The following is a 12,642-nucleotide window of genomic DNA, read 5'->3' as shown; positions in this document are numbered from 1 at the left end:
AAGAGGACAGTTTTCTCTTTGTGTTTTACTTACTGCCATTTTAATGAGCTGTGTTTGTCTCCCTGTGGTAGTTTGAAGAAGAGGGTGGTGGTATGATGTTTTCACGCATGGATACAGTAATGAAAGCAGCAGACGATGGAGAAGAAGAAGATGGATTCCCAACCTCGGTTAGTCCTTTCTGACAACAGCAAAAGTTTGTTTGAAGACCTGGTGCTGCTGCTTTAAAAGCATTGATAGTGTAGGAAATGACAGAAAATACTGAGACCAAGACATGACCCAGACTAGGACTTGCAGAGACCAGGACATAAAAGAGACCAGGACATGACCAAAATCAGAGCATACAGTCACCAAGAGAGGACCGCGACCAGAGCGTACAGTCACCAAGACATGACCAAGACCAGAGTGGACAGAGACCAAGACATGACTGAGACCAGGGCGTACCGAGGCACAGAGATGACCAAGACCAGAGCGTACAGAGACCAAGACATGACAGAGACCAGGGCGTACCGAGGCACAGAGATGACCAAGACCAGAGTGTACAGAGACCAAGACATTACCGAGACCAGGGCGTACCGAGGCACAGAGATGACCAAGACCAGAGCGTACAGAGACCAAGACATTACCGAGACCAGGGCGTACCGAGGCACAGAGATGACCAAGACCAGAGCGTACAGAGACCAAGACATGACAGAGACCAGAGTGTTGTGTTTTACTCTCTGCCATTTTAATCATCAGTGTTTGTCTCTCTGTGGTAGGATATCTCTACTGATGGGAGTTTTCCTGAAGAATCAACCTCTCCGAAAACAATGGTTAGTCCTTTCTGAAACAGCAGAACTTTGTTTTAAGACCTGGTGCTGCTGCTTTAAAAGCATTGATGGTGTAGGAGATGACAGAAAATACTGAGACCAAGACACGATAGGGAACTTGTTGTATTTTAATTACTGCCATTTTAATCAGCTGTGTTTGTCTCTGTGGTAGGCTATGATTACTCGTCAGGTTAATCTTGCACGGAGCAGATCATCTATGGAACCACGTCCCCGTATGTCCTTACAATCAGCCTATACGGAATATGAAACCAGGGTGAGTCCGTCCTTACAACAGCAAAACTCTGTTTGAAGACCTGGTGCTGAAGCTTCAAAAGCATTGATGGTGTAGGAAATGACAAAAAATACTGAGACCAAAAAATGACCCAGACTAGGACTTGCAGAGACCAGGACATAAAAGAGACCAGGACATGACCAAAACCAGAGCATAACAAGACCAAGACATGACTGAGACAATAGAGTGCCAAGACCAAGACATGACCGAGACCAGAGCATAACAAGACCAAGACATGACTGAGACCAGAGCCTACCGAGACCAGAACATACAGAGACCAAGACATTAGTGAGACCAGAACGTACAGAGACCAAGACATGAGTGAGACCAGAATGTACAGAGACCAAGACATGAGTGAGACCAGAGCGTACAGAGACCAAAACATGACAGAGGCCAGAGTGTACAGAGACCAAGACATGAGAGAGACCAGAGCCTACCGAGACCAGAACATACAGAGACCAAGACATTACCGAGACCAGAGCGTACAGAGACCAAGACATGACCAAGACCAGAGTGGACAGAGACCAAGACATGACTGAGACCAGGGCGTACCGAGGCACAGAGATGACCAAGACCAGAGCGTACAGAGACCAAGACATGACAGAGACCAGAGTGTTGTGTTTTACTCTCTGCCATTTTAATCATCAGTGTTTGTCTCTCTGTGGTAGGCTATGATTACTCGTCAGGTTAATCTTGCACGGAGCAGATCATCTATGGAACCACGTCCCCGTATGTCCTTACAATCAGCCTATACGGAATATGAAACCAGGGTGAGTCCGTCCTTACAACAGCAAAACTCTGTTTGAAGACCTGGTGCTGAAGCTTCAAAAGCATTGATGGTGTAGGAAATGACAAAAAATACTGAGACCAAAAAATGACCCAGACTAGGACTTGCAGAGACCAGGACATAAAAGAGACCAGGACATGACCAAAACCAGAGCATAACAAGACCAAGACATGACTGAGACAATAGAGTGCCAAGACCAAGACATGACCGAGACCAGAGCATAACAAGACCAAGACATGACTGAGACCAGAGCCTACCGAGACCAGAACATACAGAGACCAAGACATTAGTGAGACCAGAACGTACAGAGACCAAGACATGAGTGAGACCAGAATGTACAGAGACCAAGACATGAGTGAGACCAGAGCGTACAGAGACCAAAACATGACAGAGGCCAGAGTGTACAGAGACCAAGACATGACAGAGACCAGAGCCTACCGAGACCAGAACATACAGAGACCAAGACATTACCGAGACCAGAGTGAACCAAGACCAAGACATGACCAAGACCAGAGTGAACCAAGACCAAGACATGACTGAGACCAGGGCGTACCGAGGCACAGAGATGACCAAGACCAGAGTGAACCAAGACCAAGACATGACCAAGACCAGAGCGTACAGAGACCAAGACATGACCAAGACCAGAGCGTACAGAGACCAAGACATGACCAAGACCAGAGCGTACAGAGACCAAGACATGACAGAGACCAGAGTGTTGTGTTTTACTCTCTGCCATTTTAATCATCAGTGTTTGTCTCTCTGTGGTAGGATATCTCTACTGATGGGAGTTATACTGATTACAAGAGGACAACGAGATTAAAAGAATCAGCCTCTCCGAAAAAAAAGGTTAGTCCTTTCTGAAACAGCAGAACTTTGTTTTAAGACCTGGTGCTGCTGCTTTAAAAGCATTGATGGTGTAGGAAATGACAAAAAATACTGAGACCAAAAAAATGACCCAGACTATTGACTTGCAGAGACCAGGACATAAAAGAGACCAGGACATGACCAAAACCAGAGCATAACAAGACCAAGACATGACTGAGACAATAGAGTGCCAAGACCAAGACATGACCGAGACCAGAGCATAACAAGACCAAGACATGACTGAGGCCAGAGCCTACCGAGACCAGAACATACAGAGACCAAGACATTAGTGAGACCAGAACGTACAGAGACCAAGACATGAGTGAGACCAGAGTGTACAGAGACCAAGACATGAGTGAGACCAGAATGTACAGAGACCAAGACATGAGTGAGACCAGAATGTACAGAGACCAAGACATGAGTGAGACCAGAATGTACAGAGACCAAGACGAGTGAGACCAGAGCGTACAGAGACCAAGACAAGATCTTGCCGAGTCCAGATGGTACCCAGACCAAGACATGACCGAGACCAGAGAGTACACAGACCAAGACATGACCGAGACCAGAACTTGCAGACACCAAGAAGTAAACTTGAAAAACAAGGTTCTGATTCTTTTATGTTTTCTTTGTGTCCCTGTCTTTGCAGAGTCCAAGGGTCGAGACACAAGTGAAGACACTTAAGCACAAACAGTTGGAAAAATATTCTAAAGAAGTGGATATGTTGGAGTTCAGTTCTCCTTTAACTTTATGTTGTGCTGCGCTTTCTCCTCCTTCTCCACCCTCCACTGGTTTTCAGGCCAAAGCATTTGATGCTCCACCTCCTCCTCCTCCACCCTCCACTGCTTTTCAAGCCAAAGCATTTGATGCTCCACCTCCTCCTCCTCCACCCTCCACTGCTTTTCAAGCCAAAGCATTTGATGCTCCACCTCCTCCTCCTCCACCCTCCACTGGTTTTCAGGCCCAAGCATTTGGTGCTCCCCCTCCTCCTCCTCCATCCTCCACTGGTTTTCAGGCCCAAGCATTTGGTTCTCTTCCTCCTCAACCCTTCACTGGTTTTCAGGCCCAAGCATGTGGTGCTCCTCCTCCTCCACCCTCCGCTGGTTTTCAGGTCATAGCATTTGGTGCTCCTCCTCCTCCACCCTCCACTGGTTTTCAGGCCCAAGCATTTGGTGGTCCCCCTCCTCCTCCATCCTCCGCTGGTTTTCAGGCCCAAGCATTTGGTGGTCCCCCTCCTCCTCCATCCTCCGCTGGTTTTCAGGCCCTTGCCACTTTTGCAGTAAAAAAAAAAGCTTTGCACCTTGATGCAGAAGTGAGTTCCTCTGTTGATGTTCTCCATGCCTTTGACGAGGATGGATACAGCTCAGGCTCTGGGCTTCATAGAACCGGGATTACTATTGGGGGCATTGAACCAAGTTCGAAAAGTTTAAGTTTCAGAGGCTCTGCAGCTCTGCCTCAAGTAAAACTCCTTGATTTAGACAAAATACTTCCATCAAGGAGAAGTTTGAAGTTCAGATGTGGTGTTCAAGATTTGGAGGACGAGAGTGAGACAGCACCTATGGCAGGTCAATATCAGTCCAATTCAAGGATGTTGATCCGAAATGATGGAAAAGCGAGGAGGCAAGGAAGACGTGAATCACAAGGTTTTACTGGGTAAGACAGTTCTCCTTTTGTACGTGTTTGAAAGGCTTTGGTTGGCAACAGTCCTCTGAATGGTACTGTAGTAAGTAACCAAAATGTTGTCCTTTGCCTTGGTGTTTGTGCAAGTTAAGGGTATAGAGGTTTGGCTTAGTTGAAGACTATTTTGAACTGACAACACAGCATTACCCACACATTGTCCACACCTTGGTGCATACACAACTCCAAGTATTACTTTTCCTTTGTTTCGTCCCGAGCAATAAACCCTCGTCGCTCTCTGCCCCTTGCGTCTGATAACCTGCAGCGCCTGACACATTGGCTGTTTTCGAAACCGCCTACTATACTAGCAGTACGTACTGATTTGGCGAAAAATTCAGTGTAGTATGTGAACAAGAGCAAAATCTGCAGTATGCAAAAACTACCCGGATGTTGTTCTGATTCAGGAAAACTTCTCAGTATGCATCGGTCTCCCTCGCGTACTGTTTCCCACAATGCACAGCGCTCGTTACGCTTTTAGAGAGTAGATGCAGGGCATCCCTTCTCACAGCGCTGTTTTAAAGGTTATGTGCAGCAGGTAGTTGCCGATGTATTCTGCACTATATAAGTCTTGGATTGTTGCAAAATCCTACGCCACCAACAAGCCCCACCCTCAGATGGATCACCTGTTGTGAGAACAGAATATCTCTTGAGAATTTTCAAAATATGAGTTGTGTTATTTGGGCATCTTTCTAAAAAGTGCTGCCGAGAGAATCCGGGGGAGGCAACCTGAATTTGAATTGAAAGATAGATGGCAACGTAAAAGGGTGAAATGTTTCAGTATTTCAGTAGATAAGCCCCCCCCTCCCCCAAAACACACACACACGTACAACACCATACACTACTGTGGATATTCACATTGAGTTTCTTGCTGTGTAGGATACGTAAGCTGCGAGGAGAGTATGGAGGACAGATGCTCAGGTGGACAAAGATCTTCCAGCTGCAGCATTCAGTAAGAGAAAAGCACGTTTCATTACCAGTAACTGAATGTTATAAATTCAAAGCATTAGATATTCAAATACACTAAGTTAAATGTAAAATCATGAACTGTTATTTCACTTTAATGAATGTTCAGTAATTCCAGCGCGACTGTATTGAAACCAAGCGTCAACATGAAACCCGTGTTTTGCCTGCCGACGCACAAAATGTTAGCGAAATGAGAAGTTTATAAATTCTGATCCACTGATTGTTATTGTAACCTGTGATTGAAGACTTATCTAGCCTCTGATGGGAGTTATACATGTTTTAAATGCAGAATGGGAGCTGCTTTGGAGGAAGCTTTAAGTAAGGATGATGTATGGTTAGCAGGTAGTTATGGGAAATGGAATCCTGACAGGGCTTCGTGTCTGGGTCTCGTCTCACCCTGTCCGGATTCTATTTCCTATAACTACCTTCTAACCATACATTATACCGCTTAATACCCGGCTACTTACTTAAAATAGGATTACTTCGTTGATTTAAATGATTTATGTTTACAGTTTTTAAAAGTAGTCTCAGTGATTCCTCGTCAGTTAGTGTTCCATGGTGATGGATTCTTCTCTGCCTGTTGCAGTGGATTGAACATGAACCTGTTCTCATTCAGCTCTCCTTCTTCTCTGAGCTCTGTGGTTCACACCTTTAAAAATAAACTGATGTCACAACTTTGAACCCTGCTGCTGTCATCACCACCACTCAGGGTTTAAGTTTCCTTGTAGAGATCGCTAACTCTTCCAACAAGCTCTTTTCCGTGGATTGATTTCAATCAATCAATCAATCTTTATTTGTATAGCGCCAAATCACAACAAGCATTATCTCAAGACGCTTTTACAAACATAGGAGGTCTAGACCACTCTATGTCAAATTATGAACAGAGACCCAACACCAAGACAGGACAAGACCCAGTCTTACCCCACCTTAATCCACCATGAGCATTGCACATCACAGTATTTAGCTAGTTACAGTGGCGAGGAAAAACTTCCTTTAACAGGCAGAAACCTCCAGCAGGACCAGACTCATGTTAGACACACATCTGCTGAGACCGAGTTGGGTCTTGAAAGAGATTTGACATGACGTGTGATCAGTTTACCTCTGGTGTTGCTCATGTTAAAAAGTTAATAACCGTTGTCAAGGGATTGTGACCAATCAGCATCTCACACAGTTGGAAGATCAGTAAGAAAGCCGGGGAATGAGTAAGGATAATGTATGGGAAACAAGTAGAGACATAGATTAGAGTTCTAGTCCTTTACGAGGTTAGTCTCGCCCTGCTGGGATTCTGATTTATTTAACTACTAACGATGATTTAAAAATGATAAATGTACAGATAAAAAAATCGTCCCTTTGATTCTATGGCTTCTAATCCTCCTTTATGCACAACAACAAACATCAATCTGAACATTTATAGCCTTTATAAAAACAAGATACAAATTTACAACACAACCGAATGTCAAGATCTCTCTGAACTCTTTGTCTGTGTTGCAGGAAGGATACTGGGAGATCACCACAGAGCTGGGTGAATACATAAACGTGGACGTGGAGCTGTTCGCCAACGTGTTCCTGAAAGACAAGGGCATCAACTCCCTGGGTGAGGACTTTGAGAGTGTTTCAGGCCTTTAACGTGGGAATAAATGCGTCATTTTAGATCATTTGAAACCAATTTTAACTTCTTGATGGGACTGAGAGATCAGGACTCTAGGGAACATGTGGATTTGTGGAGTCTTTCTGTCTCTAGCTTGGTCTTTAAGGTCCAAAGAAATCAGAAGAGATGATTAATCGAGTTTAGAAAGTATCTTTTTCAGTCAAACATTTGCAAACAGTGACACAAAGTAGTTCTGAGAGTATTATTGTGATTTTCTAAAAGTGCTTCAGTCTCATTCTGGACTTCAGTGCACATACGCAGTCATCTTAAATCATGAGCACCAACCAATCAAAGCATAAGACCCTAAAGCTAGGAGTTCTGCATTTTAGACCAGCCTAGCATTTTGACCTGTGTGTGTGTGTGTGTGTGTGTGTGTGTGTGTGTGTGTGTGTGTGTGTGTGTGTGTGTGTGTGTGTGTGTGTGTGTGTGTGTGTGTGTGTGTGTGTGTGTGTGTGTGTGTGTGTGTGTGTGTGTGTGTGTGTGTGTGTGATGAAGGTGAGAGGGCCCGTGCTGACATCCTGAAGCTGGTGGCCACTCTTCTGGTTCTGCAGCTGATGAGGGTGGAGAAGCTTCAGGAAGGCAAGCTGCTCTGCACCCTCTTCCGCCTGGACGACTCGTCTGAGCCCAGGTCTGTACGAACCCGGTCAAACCAACAAGAAGAGACAGTCTTACCCTCACTCACATCAGTGTCAACCCATAATGACAGATCCTACATAAGAATACAGAACCTGTAGGCAGACGTCAGGCGCCTTTAGTCTGAGTAGAACTGACCAATCATGAACCAGAGGAGAACAGTCAGTGGAAGAAAGACCCAAAGTAGAATGAACTGTTATTTGACCCTAAACCGTGATTATAAATTATGTAAATATCTGTACAGTGTCAGAGATACAAAACAAAGACGTATCCTGACCAAATACAGGCTGAGTGACCACAACGGGCTATAGAGACAGGGAGACACAGACAGACATGGCTGCCCAGAGAGGAGCATCTATGTGCTCACTGCTCTACAGGGGACATAGAGACAGAGATGCACTTCCTCCTCCACTGCAGCAAGTTCTCTTTACTAAGAGATTCCCACTACAGGGACATTACTAACATGGTACCAAACTTCCCAACATGAACCCCAGAAGAGAAACTGTCAGTTCTCCTGGGGGAAGGGTCAGCAGCTCCTCTGGCTGCTAAATATGTGTCTGCCTGTCACAGCCTGAGGGACGCACCATCCCATGGGGTTTGATTTTGGGTGGAGGTTTTGTGAGCGCGCCGCATCGGGTGAGGACATTGAGATATGCTGTATAGGTGACACCATCGTTCATTAATGCATATACAATATGTAATATATGGTTGATATGTATGTGATGAATATAATATGTAATGAATATAGTGTGTGATTAATGTATATATGGTGAGTGTAGTGTGTTGTGAATATATATAATGTACTGTATGAATGTATGTGCTTTGGCAATAACATCTCTTTGCTCATAAAGCAAATTTGAATTGAATTGAATTGAAAGAGATTAAAAGCAGGATGGACACGTCTCGCTGAATGACATCTCAGCTCCCATCGGACGTAATCTGACAACGATCCCAGACTTGGGCGACCAACATGCTTCACACTTTGTCTCAAAAGACAACCGGCACTTAAATTCCCTGACTTCTTTGAGTACATCTGAAGTGATCGACGTAATCTTAATTCAGGACATTAACCTATGAATCTTAGTTTCAGGTTCATACCACTGAAGTAAGCCAAGAGTGAAGCCCCTCGGCCAACTTCCACCAGATCTGTGTCCGGTCGGTCTCCGATCCGTCACAGCACCTGATCTGATAGGTTTCTATTCTAGTCAGTGACCTCTTTTCGACCAACGTGAACCGGGTTGTATTTCCAGGCTGATGCTCGCGCTGATTCGGAGCTAGCACAAACTTTCCCTCACAACAACAACAACGATGGCGGACAACGGCAGCTTGTCTCCTCGGCCGACCGCTGCTTTGCCTCGGAATCCATTAGTCTCTTTTATTTTTTAGCTGCAGGACGATGGAGGAAACACGTTTGGTTTGTGTTCTTGATCAAGGCAACCCCGCCCCTCGCCCCTGACTTAAGCGGTTCGCGGTTCTAGAGCAGCAAAGAGTTGGAGCCGCTCTGGAACTGGTTTTCCAGACCGGGAGCCGGTTCACTCGCAGTCGAAACACGAAAAACCGGTTCTCAATTGAGCGCCGGCTCCGAACCAGCCCTGAAACTGCCTCGGTTGAAAAAGGGGTAAACGTGTTAACTTCCACTGGATCCGCTCTGTTGTGTTATCACCAGATCGTATTTCACTTAACTACAACAACAAACCAAAGTCATGATGAGCGGAGCCAGGCCTGGAGTCAACAGGTCAGAGGTTTTCAGAGGACCAGAAAGACAACATGGATGAGGAGAGGAGGAGGAGGAGGAGAATCCTTGATTCAGTGATTACCATGGGAAAACCTCGGTCACATGACTCCAGCTGTCTGGCAGTCCTGCTCCGTGCTCTCATCCATCAACACCCGACGATTGGGTTTTCAGAACGCAGCATGGAGCCGGACTGCAGAGGATAGGAGACAGACCGGACACGGATCTAGTGGAAGTCCCGAGTCTGTGTTACTTATTATATACAGTGAAACTGAGACTCACCAGAAACGCTCTGTGACCCTGTTTTCATTTTGCAGACATGTTTTGAGGAGCCAGTTTTGCTCTTGATGTGAACCCACGTTGCTGATTGGACTTTAAACCCGTCTAAAACTGTCTTTTGATAACGGCTGATTTCTCCTTGCAGGCCTGCGCGCTGGGAGGAGCTGAAGAAGGCGGTGGACTGGGTTTGCTGGGCTGATCATCAGTACCCGTGCGTCTACAGCCGCCTTGAGTTCGGTATGAGCTGGGAGTCCTCCACTCGTCAGCTGCTGGGCTACGAGCCTGTCCCTCACTTCTCTTCCCTCAGGGGTCTGACCCTGCAGAAGAACCCGGTCCCTCTGCTGGTCCACTGAGTCAGACGACCTGATGGAGGTAGAAGGAGGAGGTCATAGAGTACGGGATTGATGATAATTTAGATGTATGCTTAATACCTTTTAAATGGAAAGCTTTGAGACTGAGGTGAATGCTTGAAGAAAATATACTCCAGTTTGTTGTTGTGTTTTTGAGCATGGAGCTTAGGTTGAAAAGTCTTCATCGCCTGAATCATGAAGGATGTTTTTGTCTTTGCAGCACGCTCTGTTATTGTAGCAGTGAACAGGGAGGTAACACTTAATATCTTTTATCTTTTGTGTGACATTGAAAGCTTTTAGATCGCACATCACTGACATTAATGTGCCTTTAGTTTGTGGTTCATCTGACATCCTCAAACTTAAAAGATCCCATCAAATCAGATCTCCTTTAAGTTCTTCTTGCCTTAAATATACACCTGACTTTTAATCCACCTTTCATTTCATACGCAGTCATCTTTACACAATATATTAAAGGGAGTTAAAGTGCCAGGAAACACTGTGCGTGAGTTACATGTGATATCGAAAGACCTAGGAGAAGTAACTTTACCAAAGTGCGATCTAAAGATAAGAAACTCTTCTGCTTCTCTTTTCTTTTTTAAAACTCTCATCTTTCAAATGATGGCGTCTGAACTTTCAGGGCCTTTTACTAATCTATGTTGTTCCTCTTATGGTCAGTGGTGTGCTTAGAAAATACATGCAATGAATGAAACTACAATAGTTAATCATATACAACAGATTTGCACTAAACTGTAATCAGATGTGGCGTTAATGAAGATGTTTTCATGTGTTTGTGGCATCATGAGCAAAATTAAACTCTTTTAAAATGTTCTTTCAGTGACTTTAATATTCTTTCACACAGGATTCCCTTTAAACGACACTTTCACACAAAGTCCAGGTTTTTAATCCGTCTGAAACATTTGATGTGTTCATTTAAACGCCTCAAGGGTCACTTAGTTGATGTTTGAAGCAGACATTAAAGGTGACATATTACACTCTTTTTCATTAACATATATTGGTCTAAGAGGTCCCCAAAACATGTCTTTAAAGTTTATGCTCATAAAAACACTTTGAAATCAGATTCTGGTCTGCCTGTAAACCCCTCTTTTTCAGCCCTGCTCAGAACAGGCTGTTTTCTGTGTCTGTGCCTTTAAATGAGAATGAGCTTTCTGACCACGCCCCCTCAGGAAGTGGATGTGCCCTCGGCTCTCCAGCACGTTGATCTAATGTTTACATGTTGGCTGAATATACACGGCTGCTCACAGACCCGCGTTACTTCAACCTTTGAATCTGATCCAGAATCTGATCCTGACGGAGAGGCGCCTGCAGCAGGACCTTTCTGAACCATTGGTCACAGATTTAGTGTTTCTTGTTGTTTTATTTGTCAGTATGTCGACGTGTGTCTTGGTACACAGCTACAGCTACGACATGTAGCTATGTGGCTATGCTAACTAGCGCTAGCACTTTTCCATGAAAACTAAAAATCATCCACTAGATCTTCAAATCTGCAGACGTGGGGAGTAAAACCGACCTTTGTGTTTATTAAGACAGCCTACAACTAGCATGCCTCCCTCCTAAGCTCCTTGTTAGCACACATGTGTGCAGGGAATGAAAAACGGAGGAGGGGTTGAGTTGTATTTTATACAGTCTATGGGCTGAACAAGCTCCGAGCTCTGACTTCCTGTTACAGACCGGATGGCGTTGTGACGTATGAAAAACACTGAAAACTGAAACGGCTGGTTTCAGCACACATTTACAGAAAGGTGGAGAAATCAGAACAGGGGCAGAATGGATTCTTTTCATTCTCGGGGGGTTTGTAGACAGGGACACATATTTCAGGGAGAGAACCATTAAAAAGTCGATTTTGCATGATATGTCACCTTTAACAAGCCAAGTTTGAGGAGTTATCACGTCAAAAGTCTGGACTGTGTGTGAGCTCTGTCGTCAACTTCAAACAGTTTTGAACTTTTAAAGTCGCCGTAGTTTGAACTTTAAAACAGCTACCTGTTTCCTGACTCCAATCTTGCAGCTCAAAAATAAAAACAGCCCTTATACTAAGGTACAGTTTGGTCAGTTTTAGCCGTATGATGAAACACTGAACAAGCTTGAAAACACTGTGCGTGCGTGAAATGCGATTTTGAAAGACCTGGGTAGAGGAACTTGAACAAAGTGCAGTTCAAAGATAAGAAACCCTCTTTCTGCTTCTCTATTTTTGAGAAGGTGATGAAATCTGATGGTCAGTAGTGTGCTTAGAATATGAAACTATAAGAGGTAATCATAGACCCAGCTAGCAATATTTTCTTCTTATAGCGTTCTGTGAATGTTACAGAGAATGTTACTGATACTAAAGTTTTCTTTGCCTTCAAAGAATGTTCTTGGATAACATTCTCTAAAAACATTAATACAATGTTTGGTAAAAACCCTCAGAAAATGTTACGTGACAAAAGTGCTCGAATGTTATCCCCTAATGTTCTTGAAAAGTTCTCAGATTAAAAAACATTCAATAATCTGTGACTCAAAGAATCTTACCAAAACAGCCTTTGAATGTTACAGATAAAACATTCTCGTAGTTCTAACGAAATATCAGCAGAATGTTCTTCAATTACACATTTAGTGA

At 44.3% G+C, this 12,642-nt stretch overlaps 1 protein-coding gene across 12 annotated transcripts in view; it reads left to right on the top strand.

Moving 5' to 3' along the window:
* The window catches only part of parp4 (poly (ADP-ribose) polymerase family, member 4), a 38,030-nt gene extending 27,174 nt beyond the window's left edge, over positions 1-10,856 (top strand). For 2 of the 12 annotated variants that reach the window (XM_034693560.1, XM_034693561.1), the window contains exons 35-44: positions 72-167; positions 756-809; positions 979-1,080; positions 1,767-1,868; positions 2,654-2,731; positions 3,396-4,399; positions 5,300-5,372; positions 6,878-6,980; positions 7,530-7,662; positions 9,824-10,856. In XM_034693560.1, the coding sequence (XP_034549451.1) occupies positions 72-167; positions 756-809; positions 979-1,080; positions 1,767-1,868; positions 2,654-2,731; positions 3,396-4,399; positions 5,300-5,372; positions 6,878-6,980; positions 7,530-7,662; positions 9,824-10,031 (1,953 nt within the window). In that variant the 3' untranslated portion in view covers positions 10,032-10,856. The remainder of the gene's footprint in view (positions 1-71; positions 168-755; positions 810-978; positions 1,081-1,766; positions 1,869-2,653; positions 2,732-3,395; positions 4,400-5,299; positions 5,373-6,877; positions 6,981-7,529; positions 7,663-9,823) is intronic. The other 10 variants (XM_034693564.1, XM_034693563.1, XM_034693567.1 and 7 more) reach the window with 10 other exon arrangements.
* The last annotated feature ends 1,786 nt before the right edge of the window (positions 10,857-12,642 follow it).

The sequence above is a fragment of the Notolabrus celidotus genome, chromosome 10, assembly GCF_009762535.1.
Source record: "Notolabrus celidotus isolate fNotCel1 chromosome 10, fNotCel1.pri, whole genome shotgun sequence".
In the NCBI taxonomy this organism is placed as follows: Eukaryota; Metazoa; Chordata; class Actinopteri; order Labriformes; family Labridae; genus Notolabrus; species Notolabrus celidotus.
The sequence above is the reverse complement of the archived record's forward strand: the minus strand, read 5'-3'. Positions and strand labels throughout refer to the sequence as shown.